Genomic DNA, 23,521 nt, shown 5'->3' on the forward strand with positions numbered 1-23,521 from the left:
TTTTAGTGCGCGAAAAGTTTAGAAACAAATACTTGGCGGGAACGCAGATTTGTCCTGGCGTGGATTGATTCTCATACTGGATTTTGAATAACGTAGTTAGTTGAGTAGAGATTGTTGTAATGATTTAGATTTGACCATCGTAGATTAGTGATCATGCAGAGTTATTCTGAATTTGAAGATTTCGTCTGCCCAGCAGCTAATGCAGTGGATTTAAAATTTGGTACACTCAGTAATCTTTAATTGTCAAAAAATGGAGTTAGAGTTATTTTATGTACAAACTGTATGTGATGCCAAGAAAGTTGATCCCGTGTTTCTGAGATGTGCATGTCCATACATTTTGGGAGAAATAGTGGAGGGATATTATATAATTGTGATCATTTGTGCATTTTCATTTGTTCACTGTTTATATGACTTACCAAATAATCCATATGCATGTAGTAATGAGTATGTATTAATATCTGATGTAGTTTCACATGAGAAAGATTTTGATGACAACTCTACTGTGTTTCATCCTGACTATACACATCAAGTATTTGGAGAGAAGTGAGTTAGTGCAATACTTTTTGTGTCTAATTGTTCTATGTAAATTTTAAGCCAGGTGTGCATCAACAGCTGTGTACCAGCTGTTGATACATGTTTGGTGTTTTGAAATTATATCTGGGAAGTTGGTCTGTATGCTTGTTTGAAAGTCCATACTACATGAGATTTTTTGGTGAGGTGATTCAATACCTTCATAGTGAAATGGGCACAACAACTGAAATGCTCTGGTGTACATGTTATGCCGTGATTGGCCATGTTAGGTTATTATACATCTAATTGGCTGCATGGTGTTACATCACTGTTTGACAAACACATCCCAGGAATGGAATACCATTTCCTTACACACTATACGTAGTAAATAAGAACCGAGGACTTGAGACTAGGGCTGGGACGAATATTGAAATTTACCTTCGAATATTCACTAATAAAATGTTCAAACATTCGAAGCTTCCATGTTAGCTTTCAAGTTGTAGGTTTTCTTGTATTTATGCACATCCTTAGGTTTTATCTTTCTGAACCTGTTTTAATAAGTTTGTAAGCATTTGGAAAGTGCATAGCAGCAGTACTGAATGACGTGATCGATCGATTGCAGATGGGTGTGTCCGCTATACTGCAATCATGCACAGGTTGCCATGCTGCAATCATGCACACACAGTATCTCAAATATAGAAAGTGTCATGTGTCCTGCTTGTTCTTGTTTTGCAGTGAAGTGATATTTGGCTATAAGAAATTGCAAGTAAAGGTATGTGTTGTATGTATATGTTAGTGTTATACAGATCTGGCTTGTTTATACAGTTGTACTACACTCCTGGACACTTAAATACTTTCATTGGTATTAACTATGCTGGCAAGATTGACCCCAAGAAACATGAAGGATTGAAGGCAAGCACAATAGAAATTGTGGTGTAGTGAAAATGATTTATTATGACCACCTTGTTACAGTAGTGACAGTAACTCCTAAAGGTGTGCCATGAGGCAGCTTATTTTTAAGGCTATAATTTTAGGGTTATAATTTTTGTCCGAAAGGTGCACATGGCCCTAATGCAAATTGAGTACATGTGCATGTGATAATCTACAGATTTTACGCATTGGTTCACAATTGTCATAGGCTGATGGCATTTTGGAGACTCTAGCTGAGCTTGTTGAAGGAGGTATTTGATTTGTTGATGCATTGCTGAAAAGACATGTGTGTATTCTTTTAGGATTTACTACTAATCAAGATGAGTTTTTGGCTAAACTTCCTGATGAGGCCAAGTTTCATCCATATGGTGAACTGTTAGAAGCGTATAGAAAAGATGATGTCCAATATGAAATATACAAGGTTGGATTTTAACACAGTTCGTGTGCCTTCAGAGTTTAACATTTTTTATCATTATTTGACCATACTGTCATACGTATGCTATTCTGTGTGCAGTGGAATGTGTGTAAAAACATTTACTTTAGCACCAAAATTTCTTCACTTACACTGCATTAAATTTTATTTGGCTAAGTGGTCTTTAAGAAGGCAAGTTCTGCTATGCTTCATATGTAAACACCACCATGTGTACACTGAAAATACAGTACGAGGGTGTGTGTCGAGAGGCTAATGCAGCACTAAGTGAAGCCAAGTGCTGAATTAGCCTCGAGACATACATAACTGTACAAGCCACACAGTACAGTTATGTAGATAATTTGACAATTTAAGTAGTGAAACAAGGTGAACGATGGTATCACAACATAGCTCATCCCTACATTGGCATGTTATAACAATCATTTTGTTCAGTGCCAAAGTAGGGATTTTCCCACCAAGCTATGCTGCAATACCATCATTCATCTCTTGTTTCACTACCTCTTATCACTTGGATCCCTATAATTTTTAAATATACCATATTGCCTCAAATTATGGCCGGTCTCGTATAAACGCCTGATCCCGTTTAGTCGCCAGGCGTATACAGCATCATAATAAAAATAAACACCAGGTCTCAAATAAACGTCTAGTGCAGTCATTATTTTAACAATTCCGGGCAGTGTTATAAACGATGAAGTAAAGAATGTTTTATAGAGTTCCTTTTAAGCTGGAATCTGTGAAATATGCTGAAGGAAACATCAAGGAGAGTACAACACCAAGGTAAGAAATTGACTCGTGAATGCTGATCAGGTATATAAATGCCGGTCTCGTTTAGTAGTCGGGGTAAAAAGTTGCTTGAAAGAAATAAATGCCCAGGCCGCAATTCGAGACAATACGGTACTAGATTTTTGTTATTGCATACAGCTATACATGTGTGACTATTCTGTTAGGGTGACTGCTGTATTAGAGTATCTTGAGTCAGTCTCACATTTCACTGTGCTAGTATTATAGACCAATAAGGGGTGTGTGGTCATCGTGTTTGGGTAAATAGATTGTTAAGAGGTGTGGTCTCTGTGCTTGTTTGTTATTAATCAACAATGGGTGTAGTCTTGAACCTATTATGAAGTTATGGGTATCTACCAGGCGTCCAGTACCTCTTACAGTAGTGTAAGCGCTTTAAGGCATCTAAATATGCTGCTCAAGGAAAGTGTTGATACGAAAAGTTAACACCTCGATAATTATGGTTTCATTGCATTTGCATGAAAGACAAGACAACCAACCGCCAGCTTGATTGAAGATAAAAGGAAGACAAGGAGCAGAGAGCACACACTTGTGAGAACCTACAAAAGGCACATGCCACTGGTGAGTTCATTATTGTGACGTAAAATGGTGGCCATGCGATGTCTTGTTTGGCCTCCAGCTTTGCAAATGTGGTCAAGTAGGCAGGCTGGCTGGCAGACGAAAATTCAAGTTTCAGTTAACTATATCCAGGCACCTGTAAATACTTAATGCTGTATTTGATGTTAGATGGACTAATATCCGTAAAGGTGATTTTTGTTGTCTCTAGGGTGATTTTAAAGGTGGCGTTTTAGGCGGCATGCTTCACTTTAGGGGCAATCCCTAATACTACCATACTGTTTGATAAAGTACTACCATACGAATATCATTATGCCATGGCCAGTCCATTGTAGGTACATATCTTAGAAATTTTGATGATGTAAACCGGTTCCAGTGTTGCATCAGCATGAGACCACAAACAAGCTCTTTCCATTCCTAGTAGAGTAACCTGGACACTCACTAGGGAATATGCCTGCTGTGCTCAGCTGTCAATTGTACCATATTGTATTTCTGTACAATGAAACTTTAAGGGCATCTTGGGACCAACCATAATTATCAAAGTGTCCTGATTTTCACATGCTAAGGATACTTTGGGACTCTTACCAAGTGTCCAGATTATGCAGGTGTCCTTATTTAAGTGTCCTGACCAATAACAGGTTCATTACTTGAAGAGCTGAGTGTTTACATGTTGTGTTTCATTGTTTGTCAGATTGAGACAGTCACTCCTGGCTTTGCAAGCTATCATTCAAGGCTCCAAGTTTTCTTACTTTGGTTTGTAGATGCTTCGTCATTCTTAGGTGAGACTGAATGACTTTGTGCTTAATACTTATATAACTGTTTGTCTTCAATTTTATTTTTAAACAGACATCGATGATGACAAGTGGAACTTTTATATGCTGTAAGTTGGTGTGTGTATGCATGTGCAAATGTGCCTGTAATAGAATTTGTCCATGTTATGATTCATATGAAGTCCAACCATTTATTTTGTTTTCACATAGCTATGAAAAACATATTGAAAATGGGCAGCCATTTTATTCCATTGTTGGTTATCTCACATTGTACAACTACTATGCTTACCCGGACAAGATCAGACCCAGAATCAGGTAATATGTGTATCACTATGCATGAATATTGCAGACAGTTCAGGGTAGAGCTGAGCGATAGTGGCAATCAATCGATAATTGTGATAGCTATTAACAATCGTGATCTTGATAGTATACTATCGTGCTATTGCGATTACTTATCCATATCGCTTAGTCAAAAATATGGATAACAAAAGCAAACATGATAGTGTTGAAGTTCAGAAAATGTAAAAGACTAATAGCTTGAAACAACTGTAATACTGTCACATAACAATTTTTAGTGAAGTGTTAGAAAAGCAGATATGTTGTGTGTACGTAATTGGAGTATTCATGTGTTGTATACGTAAAGTTGAGTGTCTTTAATAACTGCTAGTAACTATCGTGATACTATCATTATCGTGATATAAAAGTTACTATCAAGTCGTGATTATGATAGTTGTACTATCGCTCAGCTCTAGTTCAGGGGCAGCAGAGAATGTACAATTTTGTATAATGCACAAGATTTAATATTTTGTGCACGCCAGAACTAGTGCATATAATTGCTTAACTCCAGCTTGTCAGCCACTTTTAGCTCTATATAGCTGATGTGTCAGAACATGCATGGGTATGTGTTAGCCTAATGCCATCAGTGGTTGTATCTTAGGTGAACAATTTATATTTTACTGGTTGAAAGGCACTGCTTTTGTGTATGTATGTATCTATATATATATATATATATATATATATATAACTGTCTGTTTGTCCATCTGTTTCGTAATGCTGCTAACTCAACAACCAAAGCACATATCGACATGGGACTTTAACGAAATTAAGCGCTCATCATCCAAGTTCAAATCACTATGTGCTTCCGTTCGTTCTCTATAAAACGTTGAAGGCGTTGGTTTTCTTCTCAGTGCCATCTTTTTGTGATATATTTTTCATATGTCAGCTACTGACATGCTTACTCACCAATCTGTGCATGTATTGACACGATTCACATGCAAAATAAAACACTTGTCATCTGGCTACATCACAACGTTTATTGCAAGCTTCTACATGCTTTCCTTCATCTACTACAGCATATTGAAGGCCATGATGTAGGGGAAATTTCAGCTGCATTCCATAGCAAACCACAGGACAAATGAAGTTGTTGTGTTTACTGCCAGTGTAGGCTGCAGGTTCAAATCCAGCCACAGGCACAACGTTTAAGTTTTTATCTAATCTTGGTACATACTTTTTCTAATTTAACTTTTTTACTCATAGTAAGTTCATAGCATCCTGGTTTTATTTCCCAGCATAAGGATTGTTGGAAAACTATACAGTAGCACATTTGATATGTATAGGGCAGGCATGTGTATGGGCAGACCAATTAAGTACATGTTCGTTTGTCTGTGTGTCTGTCCGTGTGTTAAGTGCCATCTCTTTTGTAGCTTCAATTCCTTATGATGTTAATTGCTTGCTTAAATTATAAAAACAATTAACCAGGATGTGTTAAGTTAATCTTTGCTTGCTAATCTAACTATTAACTGTGCTACAGTTTCTGTGTGACAGGACATGTGCTAATAGTGCTACATAGTTTGGACATGTGTCGATAATAATTATTGCTTTAGCTTACATGTTCACGCGGTTCTGCTGTTTAGTTAACCCGCATGTTCACATCATTTTATTATTAGGCTTCCATGGTAGAGTGAGATTTATGTAAAAAAAAATTTAAAAGCAATATAAAATGGTCCTGCATGTAGGGCCGACAAAAATGCATACCATAGTAAGTGCACAGTGACTGTTCTATTAGAGTATCTCGGCATGCGATTTTACACTTATTTGGTTCTTGTTTTGGACTGCTGAAAAGTATATAGTAGCACATTTGATAGGTGTAGGGCAGACATGGGCAAACCAATTGGGTGCATGTTTGTTTTTCTGTGTTTGTCCTGTGTGTTCTATTAGAGTAAGTGCCTTCTTTTTGTGATGTTTCCTGCTTCCCTAAATTATACAAACAATTTAGCCAGGAAGTGTGCACCTGTGTGTTAAATTAATTTTATTCAAACCTTTACTTGCAATATAACTATGGCATATAGTACTGCTTCAAATAGTTTTGTACTGATTCATTTCTCTTTGTTGACCACGTTACAGTTCTAGCATGATAGGACAGGTACTATTAGCACCACATAGGCTGCACATGTCTTGATAATACTTACTGGTTTAGCTTACATGCTATTGTGCTGTTTAGTTAACCTGTATGTTCACATCATTTTGGCTTGCACGATGGAATAAGGTTCATGTAAAGGTGATATACCATGCATGCTACAGTACACTTCTAGACATGATCTTCAATGTTTCATTCCCAATTCATTGATTTGTCATTGTGGGTTAGTGTGGAATGGAAAATGGTCCTGCATGAAGGGCAGATACCAATGCTAGCATAATTATAATCTAAGAAAGAGATCATTTATAGCCACCATTTGTAGGATTGCCATCACTGTTAAAATTATCATAAATAGGTAAACTTGTATGCTTTGTTAAACCAGGTGAACATCTAAATTGTTTTTGTGGAAACGTGTGTGTGCCCTATGTATCTATCCACTTATCAATCTACCTATTTTGTCCATGTGAGCAAATCCTTTTATTGGTAAAAAGCAGTCAGCCTATGAGAATTAAACACTAAATGAAGCCCATATCAACTTCAGGAGGTTTCTTTTTGCCAGTTTGAAATACATGTGCAGTGCTGGACAATTACCAGTCAATTACACCAGTTGTCAGCCCATAATTGAATTTGTCTGGAAGTAGTGTCCTTTCAAGAGTTTAGTGTCTGATAATATAGGAGGAAGGCCAAACAGCAGTTTGGCCTATATTATTTAAGTTATGTGTTTTTGGTTTGTGGTGACCACAAAGCCTTTCTCATAGGTACGCTCTGAGGTTAACTGGTTACTACCCGGCATGTTATGCCAGCCTGCTTGTCTCAGTTACTTGTACTACAGTAGTAAAAAGTACTTACACCTTGTTAGCCATAACTTTCATATTGTCCTGACAGCGTGTCAGCACATGTCTGAAAAGTTATTTCACACACTGCAGGTGTAGTGACTCTCTACAAACTTTGTGAACTACCTTCCCATTGAGCTCTTGAAGTATTTAACTACTGAAAAACACTGTAGCAGACCTCGTAGACTACTAGGGAAAGTGTATCTCCTTGACTTGAAAGGAGACATGTCCCTTGCATAGCCTTGTTATCAACCAAGGTTTGATTTTCTTGACAACAAATCACATAACGTGCCTAGACTGCATGTTGCGGGAGATCAAGTCACCACTGGATCTGGGAATTTTTTCTGCATTCTTCAACATTTCAGTTACATGTTTCAGACTCCCTGTATTCTCAGGCTTTAGCCAGGTCCCTAGTGGGATAGCATTTAATAAAAATAATAATAATAAAAAAAAATCTTGTTTTTACTAATCGCTCCACCTGTCTAGGTGCTATCCTTGGGTCAAAGTCTGTTAGTTCTCAGAGTTTCCAATTAAAAGCCATGCACTAATAAATTAGACTACCATATAGAGGGAAACTTTGGCGGAGGTAAACTTTGGCAAATAGCCAGCTAAATTGCATTTGGCAAAATAAATTTTGGCGAATTCAAGCTCAATCTATAGCTATAAAGATGCTAATTTCTGGTGCTACAAGTAATTGGCGGGTTAAACTTTGGCAAATTTGTAGTTTCCCTCTGCCAAAAGTTTCCCTCTATATGGATGTGCAATGCCATATATCGACTACTGGTACGTATTATCAACTGCCCATATAAATCTCAAATTGCAATCATCAACCATCTCTACAACCTCTTCATAGCTTTCCTGGGAGAAACCAGTGCAGTTTCTAGTGAGTTCAATGGAACTCTTAGATACTTGAGGGTGCTAGAAATCCTAAAGGAGAGTCAGAAATACCCAAATGGTGTTATGAAGTTGTGAGGGTCTGCAACTGGTGGCCAGGGTATGCTATTGGCGTTGACTTTTGAGAAGATTCTTGCTCCTGCTAGTTGTGCTAGGGTGTCATCTACATGAGGTCTCACGAAGGACATTTTTATTTAATGGCTTCATATCAACACATATGCGTACAATGCCCATTTCTTCTGGACAACCACCATCCCAGCACACCAGTCAGTCGGTTGGCTGACTTTATTAATCATACCTGTGGCTTCCATCTGTTTGAGTTCATGTTCCACTTTATCACATAAAGGAATGAGAATTCAGCATGCAATGTTGAGAACATAACCACCACTCGTAAACATGGTGTCGGATACTGCGTTGCTTGTATTCTAGCTGGACTGTGATGCGCCCCAGTACATCTAAAGGTTGTTTATTAGGTCCACAGAGTATCTTACTTGGACATTGGTGTTTAGGGTGGCCAATAGCTATGTATACATTCTTGGATATGGCTGTGACTTCGACCCCTGTATCAATTTTGAAAACCGCTTCTTTTCCATTGACTGTAACATGAATGTATCAAGCGGTGGTTGCTGTGGAGTGATGAGAAACTGCATCCAGAAATTGAGGTGTGGAATCTGAGATCTTGGTTGTGTCATCGGAAGGTGCCATTGTCTTAGAAAACAAAACTTGCCAAAATGACCACAGTGGTGGAATTTACAACAGACAGTGTCCTTGGCTGGGCACTGGTTCTTATGGTGAGTCTTACCATGTTGTGAACGTTTAGGTAATGAGCCTCTGTTAACTGGCCGACCCAAAGGCCTTTTTCCCATGTAGTCTAACGATGCGTCCTTCCCATTTTTCAGGATGTGTTGCTGTTCCCTGACTGTCTAGTCAGTTTTTTGGTTTTGTCCACATGTAATGTCAGGTTTTCATCAGTTTTTGGAGTCTCTCTGACAAGGCCAGATCACAGATTCTTACAACCCATCAGTCTCTAATCATTTCTTTCCTCATTTCACCATACTGACAGTCCGCAGAAAGCTGATATAAGCTAGCAATAAAATGTTCTACTGTTTCACCTCTTCTTGCTCACATCTGTTGAAGCGTGTCTGCTCAAAAATATTGTTCTTGCAGACTTTAAATAGCTGTCAAATTTTGCCAGTACCACAGAATACTTCTTTCTGTTTTCTTCTGTTATGTTTGTTGAAGTCAGAATATCATGTGGATTCTGCAGGCTGTAAATTAGATGGCTGCGTAGATGTTGTACAGTGTAGTTTGTGGATAGTTCCTATTGAGCCAATGAGTGTAGACTGGATCATACAGGTTGTATCCTTCCTCAAACCTTCTTTTAAACTTCTCAAGGTCAGGGGAATTTTCTTCAATGTCTTTAAACACATTCCGAGCTCTCTGTGGCAGAACCTTCACGACTCTTTGCCACATTTTCGCAAACAGAAATAGGCCAAACAGCTTGTTGTTGAATGGGTACACTCCACATGTTTTAAAGCTTACAATCAGATTTGGTGGGCTTACTGCTCTTAACCATGCCTGTGAGAACAATCTATTGAAGTTGAACTTTGTAATGATTCATCCTGATTAGGATCATGGCGAACTGATGTCCAGTGGCTCTTGAGTGGAGAGAATACACCACAGTCCAAAGGTTGGGTGACATGGGTAGTGTAAGGTGGCAAACACAGAATCAAGACTTCATTCTTTAAAGCCAAGTTGATTATGTCAGGCTAGTAATGCGTGCTGTGTCCATTCAGCAACAAAAGAAGTGGACAAGCAGAGATTGCATCAGTTCATTAAACCGGCTTTCAAACAATTCTGTGGTTATCTAACCCTTGTCACTGGTTCTGTACTTGGAGCCTGGTACCTCACTTTGTGTCCAGGTATACTGCATATTCTATTAAAGGTGTATCACATTTTCTGCACCATTGCCATAGGCAGCTACTGTAATTTGACCTTTCTGGCCTGGTGATTGATAGCTAGGCTTTTTCACAACCTTGGGCACTATGATCTTAGGAGGTTTGGGGTTTAGTGGGACCCCAGTTTCATCCACGTTGTAAATCTTGGAGGGGCAGTTTTGTAGTCTATTTTTCTTCAGGCAGTTTGTAGTAACTGCGTAACTAGTAAGGGTTTCTTACAAACGCTGTGCTGTCACCTTACAACAAACTGATCATCTTGGATTTCAAGAAATCAACCTGCTGTATTACCAACAGTTGAAATCATTTATGAAAGCTCTATTGGAAAGTTTCTGGAGTTGGTAAGTTTTGCACATGCCAACTAGCTACAACTATAGGACAATAACCTGTGGAAATAACATCCTTCCTCAAAAGACCTTTTTTAATAACCTGTGGAAATAACATCCTTCCTCAAAAGACCTTTTCCTTCTGCTGTTGAATGGGAAATTCCCTACGTATGTTCCAATATCTGACTGAGGCACAATTAATTATAAATAATGGCAGTACTCTTTCTTCATTCTCTTCAAAGTACGCACCTGATTTAGTCCATGTTGAGCATGGCCACTCAGACGATCTTTAAGTGTAGTGGGTGGAGCACTGTGTTCTCCAGCTGCTTTGTTCACTCCAAACTTTGCCTTTTTGGACAGATATCATGGCTGCTAACACCTGTACATTGGTCCAACGTTTATGCCTTTTCTTTTATAAATTGATGCTTCTACAGTGACGTTCTTTCCTGTCACACTTGGTAATACACTTTCGATATCTACAACTCCCCCATTTCAGTCAAGAAACAAGCTATAGAATCCTGCTTAGTAAACACCACCATGGAAGCACTGTAAAATTTAGGATATTAAATCACAATTTAAGGCATTAAACTGCATACGTTTCTGCAATTAATGGTTAATAAATGGTACTGGTTAAGTTGATAATAGATATTGGTCAATATTTGGCAGCTTGCACTATGCAGACAAAACTGAAGCCTTGAGAGTTTGTAGAGAAAAAACATGATAGGCAAACTATAAAACAGTTGAGAAAATACTTCTGTGCATAATATGTTGGTGGTTTGTTTGAATAGTGCTTCCTTAGCAACAGGGCCGCCCAGAGAAATTAAGGGGTCCAGGGCAAAGAGTTAAAGTGGGGCCCCAGGGGCAAGGATGTTTCCATTCTGAATCACAACTTCACCCAAGCTGCAAGTTGAAGACCAAAAAAAAAACATTACATGCTGACAATGACAATAGCTACCCCCATATCTCCTTATTTATAAGCTTGCTACACTGCTCCTCTGAAAAATACTGTGACTGCTCTATTAGAGTATCTAGATCTGACTGCTCTATTAGAGTATATTGATCTTTTAAACAGGTATTCAAGGGGTCCTTCATGAGGCCCCCTGGGGCCCGGGGCAAAATGTCCCAGTCCCCCCCCCCCCCGAGGGCAGCCCTGCTTGGCAATGCATAGCAACGTAATTCAATTAGGAAATAATTCACCAATTATGAAGTGCAAAATTGCAGTAACTCTATTAGTTTGATAATTCAGTATGCATAATTGCATTATTACAAAGCAGAATTCCAGTTATACAACTAGCTTCATGATGCCTGGGTTTTAGAATTAGGACATCAACTCTTTGTTTGTTTGTTTGTTTGTTTGTTTGTTTGTTTGTTTGTTTGTTTGTTTTTCTACATTTACAACGTTCTTATTTTTCCATTAGTCAAGCATTGATCTTTCCACCATACCAGAGACAACACCATGGAAGTGAGTACTAGCTTTGCTTGATAATGATTCAATTGGATTTTATTATTGTTGCCATTAGCTAAACTGCTAAATGCTGTGTACAATGATTTGATTGTCCAAAAAGACGTTTATGATATCACTGGTATGTTTGTGTTTTGCAAATGTTTTTTTGTTATGCTTCTTAGAAGCAAATTCATAACTTGACTGTTCAATTAGAGTGTTTTGGGTCTGCCATAATAATGAAGCTTTTTTGCATCTATCAGTACTTTTTATAGACACCAAAACCAAGGGGTCTATGTGCTTGGAATCCCTGTGTTTGTTTGTGCTTAGTGGTTAGCCTTGCCTGTCTCATATATCGTAATTTTACTTGTAATTTAGTTGAAGATCCTTCTGATGGGTTTGTGGCACTACGGGACATGTTAGATTGTCAGAACTGTCAGACACTGCCAAAGTTTCAGCCACCGATGATTCATCAAGCTTTCACTAATGCAACAGCAACAGCTGCCAGAGAAAAATTTAAAATTAACAAGGTACAGTATGTCTAGTATACGTAACTAAGCTCACTTCATTCAAAGTGAGCTATTTAGTGGGTAACTTTGTAGTCTATGTGTGTGTAGCTTCTATCCACTATAGTGGTAGCATTATGTTGGATTGTATTTTTATACTAAACCAGAAACAATGCCAAAGGGTTTATGAGATTCTGAGATTGAGAGCCACTGACCGAAACAACACTGAGCAGTACAAAAATTACAGATTGACTGTCAAGAATCGATTAAATGCTCCATTTCAGGTAAGCAGTAGCATGATGAATTGTGAAACACTACCATCACATGTATAAATTTTTGTTAGTCCAAACTGGTTGTGTTTAGCATAAGACATTTTGCTCATGCAAATGTGAAAAGCCAAACATAGAAACACACACAGACAAAAAAAAATTTTGAAAACAATTTCAGGAAACCAAGCGTATGCCCACAGCTGGCCCAAAGGCTGGCTTTAGGTATGTTTTGTGGATTTGCTTGTCAGCAGAAGTTTTCTGTTAGACACAATCATCATCAGCTACCTAGGATGTTCATAGGCCATTGTGAGTACACTGGATGCCGGCTACAAGGGGTGTGGTACTTTTACCAGGCTGTGACTCCATTTCCAGGTAAATAGATTTCAGGTTGACAGCATTTAGATAATTCTTCCCAGAGTTCTCGTCTACATTGCTGCTTTGTTGCCTAAGAGCAGCATGAGAAATGAAAGCTGTATAAAGCCTGTATTAAACTTCACAACAGTATAAAAGCTGCTGATGAGAGCCCTGAGAAGAACTGTATTTTTTTTCTTTACATGCTGTCAACCTGAAATCTATTTGTCTGGTAAAAGTGCCACACTCTTATGATACTTTTTGTTATGATTTTCTGTATTAAACACTTTCCTTGAGCAACTTAATAGATGCCACAAAATTATTTTAAATGCTTATGCTACTGTACAAGATACTGGACACCTGGTAGATGCCTGTAACTTCACGATAGGTTTGAGACCACACCCATTAACAATCTTGGTTGATTAATAACAATGAACAGTGGAAAAACCACACCTCTATTTACTCAAACACAATGACCGCACTCCTAAGTGGTTTAGCTGTTTTTATAATAATGGCACTATGAAAATAAGGAATAATGACCATGTCTCAGTCTTGGTAGACTTGAGACTGACTCGAGATACTCTAATACAGCAGTCACCCTAATAGCACAGTCATGCACATGTATAGCTGTATGCTATAACAAAAAACTGAACAAATAAAAAAAAATTGTTAATTTAATGAAGTAGGGATCCAAGCAATAAAAAGTAGTGAAACAAGAGATAAATAACAGTATTACAGCATAGCTCAGTGGGAAAATCCCTACTTTGCAACAAAATAAGTGTTATAACATGCCAATGTAGGGATTTTCTCACAGTGCTATGCTGCAATACCATCATTCATCTCTAGTTTCACTACTTTTTATCACTTGGACCCCTACTTCATTTTTAAATATACTAGTGAATTCTATGAAAGCAGGAGTGGAAATAGAATAGACAGTATGAATGGAAAGACCAGTGAAAATGAGCTGGTAAATTATTTTCTCAGTGTACAGGTTGATCCTAGTTGCTGGATCTGTTTACAAAACAATTAAGATACTCTGATAAAGTACACAAACACTATAACATTCTAATAGTGCAGTCAAATTTTATAGGGACTGAGCCAGCTATTAGTTTGATCGAATGACTAGCACTTAATTTTGTTGAAGCTATATGCTGGCTATCACATTTTGTATGTAATTTTCATTCCACACTTTCAACAGTGAGTGGATATCATGATTGCTTGTAGTTCTTTGTATGTATCACGTAATGCTTTGTAGCAGGCAGAAAACTAACTGAAAGTGAAGTAAAAAGGCCAAGTCAGTTTTTAGTCAAGGCAGTTGTTCAAACACAGAAATACCAGCACCATTTTTTACTTTGATGCAGTAATCTATAAGGAAAATTGATAATTTTACATAGAAATAAGGAGGTTGTGCCTGCAGCTATACTAGTACATATTTAATTGCTACTTTAGGGATGCTGTACAATTCTTTTCCAATACTTGATCAGCTACTTTCCAAAGGCTGATCTGACGATCTATGCAACACTATCATGTACTGTATTGCTACTAGATTAAGATATACTATAGGTTAACCTCAGGCCTGCGGCTCTCAGGTTTGGGCATATAACAGTATATATCAGACATTTCCCTCATGACCATGGTATAACTATTACATATGTAAATAAACAATTTATGTAAAGAGGCATAATGTGGAACTGTCTTGATTTTCATCTGTAGAAAGAGAAGAAAGATCTTGAGAAACTTAAACATTTTGTGGGTAGCAATGAATTAACTGACGTTAGTACTAAACTCAGTAATGAAGAAAGGATGGCTAAATTACAGGAGGCCTATAAACAGTTGGAGCAAGATTATCAAGCTGTCATCGAAAAACTTGCTACATTGTAATTGTGTAAATTTTAAGATATGCTTTTTAAAAAATATCAACTATACTGCTCACAAAATGTATAAACAATTAAAAGTATAATACACAAATCCGCTGTATTCACCTAGCATTTTTCTTGGCAACACTAACAGTATGCATATGCAGCGCTAAGCAGCTTTAAAAGTTCATAGACGTATATAGTTATCATTATTGCTCAATTCTGCCACAATGTCTTTAAAACAGATCCTGTTGTCAACGTCTACTTCCCAACACTTTTGCATGAGTGCAAACCTTTAAAATATAATCACATTCAAATGATTACATCTGCACTCACTCACATGTTGTCTGGACACAGTTTTGGTTTTATTGGTCGATTTCCTGCGTCTATATAGTCCAGTATCTCATGGTTTGATACAGTTGGGTAAGGTACACGACCAAGACTGAATACTTCCCAACAAGTAATCCCATATGACCACTACATTTAGAATATATTTCAATACAAGACGAGCTCAGATTCAAGCTCACCACATCAGTTTTCTCATTGCTGATTTGGTCGTGCAGTGCTTCAGGTGCCATCCATTTTACAGGAAGTTTGTTATTGCTTTGTACTCTGTAGTAATCTGAGATGTATACATCTCGAGCTAATCCAAAATCAGCCACCTTAACAGTCAAGCTTTTGTCTACCCTGTATGAATATACATTTTACAATTTATCATCAGTGCTTAGATGTAGCATACATGCAGTTCCTTGCAGCTAGATCCCGGTGAACTATTCGCTGTCCTGCTAAGTAGTTCATACCACAAGCTATCTGGTAGCACATTTCAGTTAGTTTGAGTTTCTTTACTCCCTGTATTTACACAACAGATTTTGTCATATAAAATTATGTAGTGCAAACTACCACAAATGCTAGTAGTAAAACTATCAAGTTTGATCTATAGTATATAAAGTCAAATCACTTCCACTAAGCAGAGTTCATAGTATAAACACAATACTTAATTTCAGTACCCTATAATGTACCATGCTGTAGGTGTGGAGAATTCTTTACAGCTCTGAATATGTTCATCTCTGCACAGGGAGCTCAGCAAATGAGCAATGCATATTTATTACCTTGGAATTTGATATTGAAGTCTGCTACTAATTATTATAGTTTCAAAGCAGTATATATCTCTGTAAGCTTTCATTTGCAGATTGGAATTGCTTTATATACTTGAATAGACTAGCACGTACCACAACCCTATAATATATGAACCAGACATTTCATAGACTAGCACTGCAATCTAATATTTCAATAGCTGGTGACTTAACTGATGACCATATGAAGCCTTCAAATCAATAGCAGTCAGCATTGTTAAAATGCACAGCCAACAACTGTGGTTTGTAGCTTTGCTTGTGAAAATTTAGAAACTTTTAATAGGCTGTTGTATAACTGTTGGTATTACAACTTACTGGTTGACTGAAGCCTGGAGTTATACGTTTAATAGTTGAGTTCCTCTTGTTCTTCAAATATGTTTTGAGATCTCCATGGACCATATACGGCAATACAATGTAAGCTGTTCCACCTTGTACATCAGTTTCAAGACAGACTCCCAATATTTTCAGTATATTGTTGTGTTGAAGAGATTTCATGAGGACACTTTCATGAAGAATTGACTTTAACTTTTCCATCGATTCACAATCTGAAAGCAGTATGCATGTCATGGAAATAAAGAGTAATAGTTAATTGTAATGCTACAATTGCAATTGGCTGAATATTTAACACATGTAACTCTAATATAACCTATACATGTTGGTTCCAATACTCTACATTTCAGCAAGTGTGCAATACAGAAATTGTTACCACTAACCTTTAACAGTTTTTATGGCAACCTCTTGAGATTTGTAACTCCCATCATCATGTTTATGTATCCACATTCCATTAAATACACGACCAAACTCTCCTACACAAGGCCAAAGTTAGTATCATATGATATATTCTGCATGTAAAAATTTTTGCTCTGGGCACTCTAGATCTGTTCTCATTATAATACATCGCCCTTGGTGATCTATCTATATATATGTAAAGTTGAAAAGCCATTTATCTGTCTGTCTGCATTCCATTTGAGTTCATTCACACAATCTTCTCGCCAGTTGCTGCACGTATCAAACAAAGCCTTCATCTAGAAATAAGCTAGCATTTTAATGAAGCTTCTAACTGCCATCATTTTATAGCACATTTAGTGCAATGGTGTAGAGCAAAATTAAAACTCACTTGAATTGTTTCTGTAAATCGCAAGTAAACACCTGTACCAGTCAACTTATGCGTGCCTTTATAAGATAGTTATATAGGTAATCAGCTTAGTGGTCAGGGCATGTGCTTCATAAGCCCAGCTTTTGCCAGAAATACATGAGACTAAGTCTATAGAGTAGATTTTGTTTCAACATTGAATGAATATATCCTTTTTAGTAATTGAAGTAGTATATATAGGTCCTGCACACATAGGGTAGGCTTAATTAACTGATAGGTACAGGATGTAGTACTGCTGGAGTGTAGATGTACTTGCAGTACAGTGGTAGATCTAGATGGATTTCTGGGGTTTTGACAGAAACCCCTTTTTAAATTTAGCTCAGTGGCAGTATAAATACGTAAACATTGTTGTACTGACAATTTGTCATAGCAAACAACTACATACCACTGTATTTCAGTAGTATGCATGCAGCTGCACTTAACTGACGCCATTTATACCTATTAAACCCTCAGCAAAACTTCACTTTTCATCTCCCACTGCATTAAAAACGATCGAGATACTCTAATAGAGCAGTCAAGTAACTACTCTAATAGAGCAATCAAAGCTAGCTACAGTTTATAGTCACCATCTTTGCCCTATAGTTAACTATAAGTATTTACAGTTTAAAGCATTGGATGTATTGTAATTGTTAACTAAACGTAGCCTAAAATCTGATTTCAGAGCTTCTAAAATCTCATTTTTTTCTGGAGAAATGTCATCAGATGATTTATCCAGCTAGCTATACCAACTTTCAGAAACCCCCTTTGTAAAATCCTAGATCCGCCACTGCAGTACATTACACAACTTTGGTAACATACAGTTGGATGTACTTGCATGCTGTGTCTAAATAGCCGGCACAACAAGTACTACTTTAAAATAAATGAGTAACGTTAAGTTTTCTCCAGCACTAATTTTATATGTATAGGTGTACTGAAATATTGTGTTTCCATGCAGGGCATGCAATAAAGTCCTTCACCTATAGGGCAGGGCTATAGACTTTGTTTCAGCATTATACTTACATCCTTACCATTTTCACTAATTGAAGTAGTGTAACTATGGGGCAACAAAGTCCTACATATAGTACAATGAAATCCAGTACATACAGGGCAGGATTAATTAACTGTTGCAGTACTGCAGGAGCATAGGTGTATTACAGTAAATTACACAACTTCAGGTTGGATGTGCTTGCATTGGATATCATATTACATTGTGTCCAAATAGCCAGCACGACAAAGATTCCTTCAAATTTGATCCCAAGTTCCAGTGCTTAGTTCTTTAGCCCACTGAGCAGTAAGTTACATCAAGAGTCCATAAAAAGTTACACATCAAGAGTCCTTATTATGGACTCTTGATTACAGGTCTAACTAAACTGAAATACATATAGGGCAATAAAGTCCTGCACGTAGGGTAGGTACCAGCACAATAAGGCATACGTCAGCATAATTATTTCTTACTCTAACAAACTAACCTTCTCCGATAATACCAGTGAACTCTAACTCATGCTTTGGTAGCAATAAACTACTAAAATCACCACATTCCCTTTTCAAAGTGTCAATGTCTTCAGATGTTATAACACGATTTGACTTAATGCCTATATAATTATGTGTACTGTATAAACATTATAAAAATGTCACCAGTGCTTTACCATCTTCAAACTTGATTAAAAGCTGATCATCACCTGTGTAACATAACTTCTTTATATAACCATTCATTCAGTTTATATAATTACTGCATATAAAACTTACAAGGTTTATGTGTGGACAGTCCTACAACAAGACCCTTTACTGGTTAAGGTATAAACTGAGTGTTTCAGTATTCCACTCACCTATATATATATATTACACATTCTAAATTACAGATCACACTGCTTTAGCTTCAAAGAATCTGCTACTAGTGTGCAAAGGGCATAAATTACTTTGTTGCTATAATATTAATCTCTATACTTTTGTGTGTGTTTTGTTTCATTTGTACTGTTGAACTGGCAAAAAGCAAAAAGAAAGACGTGCATTTGACATAATGAGTCCTGAATTTTTAATGGAAGATTTTCTGTGCAAAAATAATTGTTTTAGTTGTGTGATTGAAGCACTCCATGAAATAAGTTTTCAGTTTTGTTTGGCATATATCCCCTTTCAATGGGTAGAATTGAAGCTTTCTCAATTTTTGCCCAGCTTTTAAAAGCATGAAAGATATTCATGCAGATATGTTCACATTAATGGTATCACAAATAGCAAATTTCATCCCTCTTAAAGTTTGTATGTACTAAAGGATATAATATTACCTGTGACTTCGCTAGGCTCCATTACAGCTATTTTAAGTTTGTTCTTCATCTGCTTCTTTTTGACTATTATAATAACTACCAGTATACTAACAGCTAAAATGCTCACTCCACCAATCACTCCACCTATCACTGCCGGAATTACTTCATCAGATTCTTCATCAGGTACTGTCATCATTAAGTCTAAAAAGTGTCCATTTAGATAGAGACAATAGTAAAAGCTTTCTAAACTCACTTTCCAATTCTATGCAGCTTTCATTTCCCATGAAGCTTGATGGCAGATTTACATCAAACTCTTCCAGTAGTTGAAAAGGATTATTACAATCTGGTTGTAGTGGGTAATCAGATTCAGTTGCAATGGCTGCTATAACTGTTTCAAATGTACTATTACAACGTTCATTACTAAGATAATCATCACATACAGACGGACAAATTAGCCTGGGATTCCCAGTATAGATATCACAAGGTATGAATATATAATTGCAAACAAAATATAAGCTTGCATTTAAACAGAATTGATCTTCTTCACTAAAATTGCCTGCAAATAATGTTGATATAACAGTAGATATTTGCTCAAAGTTTTCTGATGATGTATAGTTGTAGTAATAAGAGTTAAAAGAATGAGTAACAGAAGAGCACATCCCAGTTTCCAGAAACTGTGTACACCTGCAAGACATGTGGAATATGTTTCACAACAAAATTTAGTAGTATAAACTAACGTGTTTGGGAGATCAGCATTTTCTAGTATTGAATAACAAGATTCGTTGTATTGAAGTGGCATATCAAAAGTAGATATTATTGAATTGAATACACTGCCTTCACAGTCAATATTAAATCCTGCGCATCGTGACTGTTCATCATTCAACAGCATATTACACTCTTCAGGACATAGTCTCTCCACAGTGATATTGTCCCCAGTATCATTACACGGTGGGTAAGTTATGACACACAGAGCTGTTTGAAGATAACTTCTACAATACTGATTAGGTAATGATGCTACGGCTTGAAATATAAGTTCAAGTGCAAATGGGGATTGTGATAGACTAATAGTGTGATTGAGATATGTCCCATAGTTGACTGTGGTACATGTGTTTATGCTTATGTTTGACACTGGGACACAACTGCAAGTATGAAATATACAACATAACACATGCTAGCAACATAGATAATGCAGGAATGTTACAGTCAAAAGCATCAATAAAAGTTTATCAGTGCAGCTTTGCTAAACTAAACTTTGCTATCCATTACTGCCTACTCAAGTGTATTATAAATTCACAGCAATACATTGTACTCACACCTTGCCTAGCAAAGAACACACACCATTGACAGTATACTTTATAGCAAGATCACAGGTAGTTATAATCAAGGCTGTCACCAATAACATAACAGTGCATGGCATTCTATATGTATACATTGAACCAGTGACATATCTTTGCTGGTATATACTTTTACAATGATCAGTATCTATATATAATGTTGTGAAATCAAAGGTAGAGACCAAGAAATTATTGTAATGATGTTAATGCTGAAATGATAGATAAATTTAGAATATTAAGTTGATTAGCTATGAAAAGTAGTGAAACAAGGGAGGTCAATCACCTACACCAGTCCTGAAGATATTACAGTAAGCATTTATGTAATTCATTGATAGGTGTAAGGATTAAATGTCGCTAGTATATCTTCAGGTGTAGGTGACCTCCCTTAATTCCTAATTTACCTTATACTTGATTGTTTACTTTTTTGTAACATTATTATGACTGGTGAACCAGTTGAAAGTGTGAACTATATTTTATGAAACTTTATAGCTTAATAATTAGCACTATTAAACTGAAAGGTGTCAACAGTTTGTTGTCAACAATTTCAAAGGGACACCTAGGCATCACCGACATAATGCTAGAACTAAGTAACCAGTAACTAAAATTACAAAGATTGCAAGAATTAAAAAGCTTACAAGGAAGCTGGAACACTATAGCAATGACCTGGACTATTGAAGACTATTGTTAACATGTGTAAGTGTACAACCAATCTGCAGCCTATAATATTATGTAAGCTGTCATGTTGGCACATTGTGTGCACTGGGCTTCATTTCAAAAGTTCCATAAATAATTTAAAGCACTGCCTTGTTTATGGTCCTTCCTTTATCTGGCCATTGATTAACAGAACATTAGGATGGCTGAACAGTAGAAATGATTGTTCTATTAGAGAATTTGTGCATTCTATTAATGTAACTGAACTAATGATGGGCTTCAAACCTTATGATTATCTGAGGGCCCAGTGAATTTGGATAATAGAGGGAACACTGTATTTGGAAAAATAAAGTAGTTGCAGCAATGAGACATAATTAGTCAGGGTTTTAAGCCTTTAAAAAGGCCTTTCTGTGTACTTTTGGATAAAAGGATGAAACTTGGCAGAAAGCTTATTATGTTGTACACTTTTAAATAATTGTCTTGAATGTAGTAACTTAGCCTAAATTCTTATTTGTATTAACTGTATAGTTTATACTGTGTAATGTCAGTAGAGTTGTAATAACATAGTGCAGGAATTGGCATTTTATTTAGGGTGCACATACAATGTGGCATTGTTACAACATTGGAGTTTAAGGAGAAGGATGATGACTAAAGTATATCGCATGCTTACGTGTACTGGCTATTTTGTGGACCAACCCCAAACCCTTCCAAAAAGTTTTATGGAATTTTAAAATTTTTCTATTTAACAGAATTTTATGGTGACTGACTTCCTGACTGACTGATGCCTCCAGCCAAGCATAGTTCAACAATGGATAAGGCTATATATGGGCTTGATTTCTTCACTGTTTGATGTCACTTCGTCCCAAGATGTGTAACCATGGTATGTACAATACACACATCATAGACTTGCCTTTGTCCTCCTTAATAACTGTGTTCTAATTCTTTTCGCTGACAACACAAGGTGTTGATATGCATTAACCCAATGCAGCTTTCCCTGTGGCTGTGTTGGCTATTTCCCATATTTTCTGTAGTGACTGGATTTATTGCAGAGACGCTTCTCACAAGTTGTGAAAACAATGGAATAGTGCCTTGGTGAGACAAAAAGGTTGTCTATACCTGCAGATATATACTAGTGGACATTTAATCCCTAATTCAGTCACAGTTATATACGTATAGATTGAAGTTTAGGGATTTAATGTCCACTACAGTCTAACCACTTTTTAGCTATTTCCTTGTTTTCACAACTTATTTTCTTTGATTCCTAATCCAACTTAAAATTCCTAATTTTTCCTTCTTATTTAGACAAGCGGTGCATTTCACTGTACAATGTATGTACTATATGACTTGAAGTTAACTTGTATAGAGAATATAAGCGATGTGGTCTATAAGACAGGTTCCACTGTACAATTATAATTATAATGATATCACATATCTTAACTCAACATCTAATAATTATGTTAGAAATACAATCTGTAGTACTGTATTGCATGATATGCATGGGCGGGAGATAATATAGGTACATTTGCTCTTATAAATGGCATAACTTCATAATAGTAACAGCTAATCATACAGTACAATAGTACTGTATAGTAAGGTTTGGGTGTGGCCCATGAAAAAATCTCCACCCATAAACCAGCTTCACTTATCCCTGACGACAATAAAACAATATTAGTTAGGTAAAACTAAGCCCAAACAAGCATTCAGATTGACCCAAAACACTTTCAACAAGTTGCTATGAATTTTAAAAAAAATCATTTGCGGTTGCATGTGATGGCTTCCCTTAACAGAAATCGTCCATGTTTTTCATAATGGCTACTTTGATTGCAGAGGTGCTTTTCGAACACTTCTTTATTCGTAATTCTGTGTAACAAGTTGAACATATAGCTGACAACAAAGTGTAAGGGATACTTCACTTTTCAGACGATTAATTGATGGCTGGGATGCATGGCGCCATTTCTTTCTTTTGATGAGGTATGTGTGGACTGTGGGTTCACCAGTTATAATAATTTTATTTTACAAAAAAAAAAGTTAACATACAAGTACACAAGAAATTGGAAATTTTCACCTAAAGTATAGGGATCATAGAAAGTACTGAAACAAGCTGGAGTAGTGCACAATATTAAATCACAGTAAAACAGTAAGAAGTCTTATATCCCTACATGCATTTCCATTA

General features: G+C 36.7%; 2 protein-coding genes across 9 annotated transcripts in view; one reads left to right on the forward strand and one right to left on the reverse strand.

Moving 5' to 3' along the window:
- Positions 1 to 14,921, forward strand: LOC136236714 (histone acetyltransferase type B catalytic subunit-like). 5 transcript variants are annotated; one of them, XM_066026947.1, is made up of 15 exons: positions 1 to 95; positions 144 to 220; positions 468 to 543; positions 1,246 to 1,282; positions 1,336 to 1,422; positions 1,649 to 1,691; positions 1,743 to 1,861; positions 3,915 to 4,002; positions 4,070 to 4,103; positions 4,204 to 4,308; positions 11,836 to 11,879; positions 11,938 to 12,000; positions 12,237 to 12,388; positions 12,532 to 12,648; positions 14,698 to 14,921. In XM_066026947.1, exons 2-15 carry the CDS (start codon positions 154 to 156, stop codon positions 14,863 to 14,865), a joined length of 1,200 nt encoding a protein of 399 aa, XP_065883019.1. In that variant the 5' UTR covers positions 1 to 95; positions 144 to 153; the 3' UTR covers positions 14,866 to 14,921. The 5 variants fall into 5 exon arrangements, with proteins under 5 accessions (XP_065883019.1, XP_065883020.1, XP_065883022.1 ...); XM_066026948.1 differs by having other exon boundaries at positions 1 to 92; XM_066026950.1 differs by having other exon boundaries at positions 70 to 92; positions 149 to 220.
- The window catches only part of LOC136236712 (tyrosine-protein kinase receptor UFO-like), a 15,850-nt gene continuing 7,194 nt past the window's right edge, over positions 14,866 to 23,521 (reverse strand). For 2 of the 4 annotated variants that reach the window (XM_066026943.1, XM_066026945.1), the window contains 11 exons: positions 20,101 to 20,502; positions 19,617 to 20,047; positions 19,385 to 19,564; positions 18,752 to 18,784; positions 18,575 to 18,697; positions 16,687 to 16,779; positions 16,289 to 16,518; positions 15,580 to 15,689; positions 15,368 to 15,527; positions 15,181 to 15,317; positions 14,866 to 15,133 (listed from right to left, as the gene is read on the reverse strand). In XM_066026943.1, coding sequence (XP_065883015.1) covers positions 15,028 to 15,133; positions 15,181 to 15,317; positions 15,368 to 15,527; positions 15,580 to 15,689; positions 16,289 to 16,518; positions 16,687 to 16,779; positions 18,575 to 18,697; positions 18,752 to 18,784; positions 19,385 to 19,564; positions 19,617 to 20,047; positions 20,101 to 20,502 — 2,005 coding nt within the window. In that variant the 3' untranslated portion in view covers positions 14,866 to 15,027. Of the gene's footprint in view, positions 15,134 to 15,180; positions 15,318 to 15,367; positions 15,528 to 15,579; positions 15,690 to 16,284; positions 16,519 to 16,686; positions 16,780 to 18,574; positions 18,698 to 18,751; positions 18,785 to 19,384; positions 19,565 to 19,616; positions 20,048 to 20,100; positions 20,503 to 23,521 lie in introns of those variants that run through there. The other 2 variants (XM_066026944.1, XR_010692208.1) reach the window with 2 other exon arrangements.

This window comes from Dysidea avara, chromosome 10 (assembly GCF_963678975.1).
Source record: "Dysidea avara chromosome 10, odDysAvar1.4, whole genome shotgun sequence".
NCBI classification, from domain to species: domain Eukaryota; kingdom Metazoa; phylum Porifera; class Demospongiae; order Dictyoceratida; family Dysideidae; genus Dysidea; species Dysidea avara.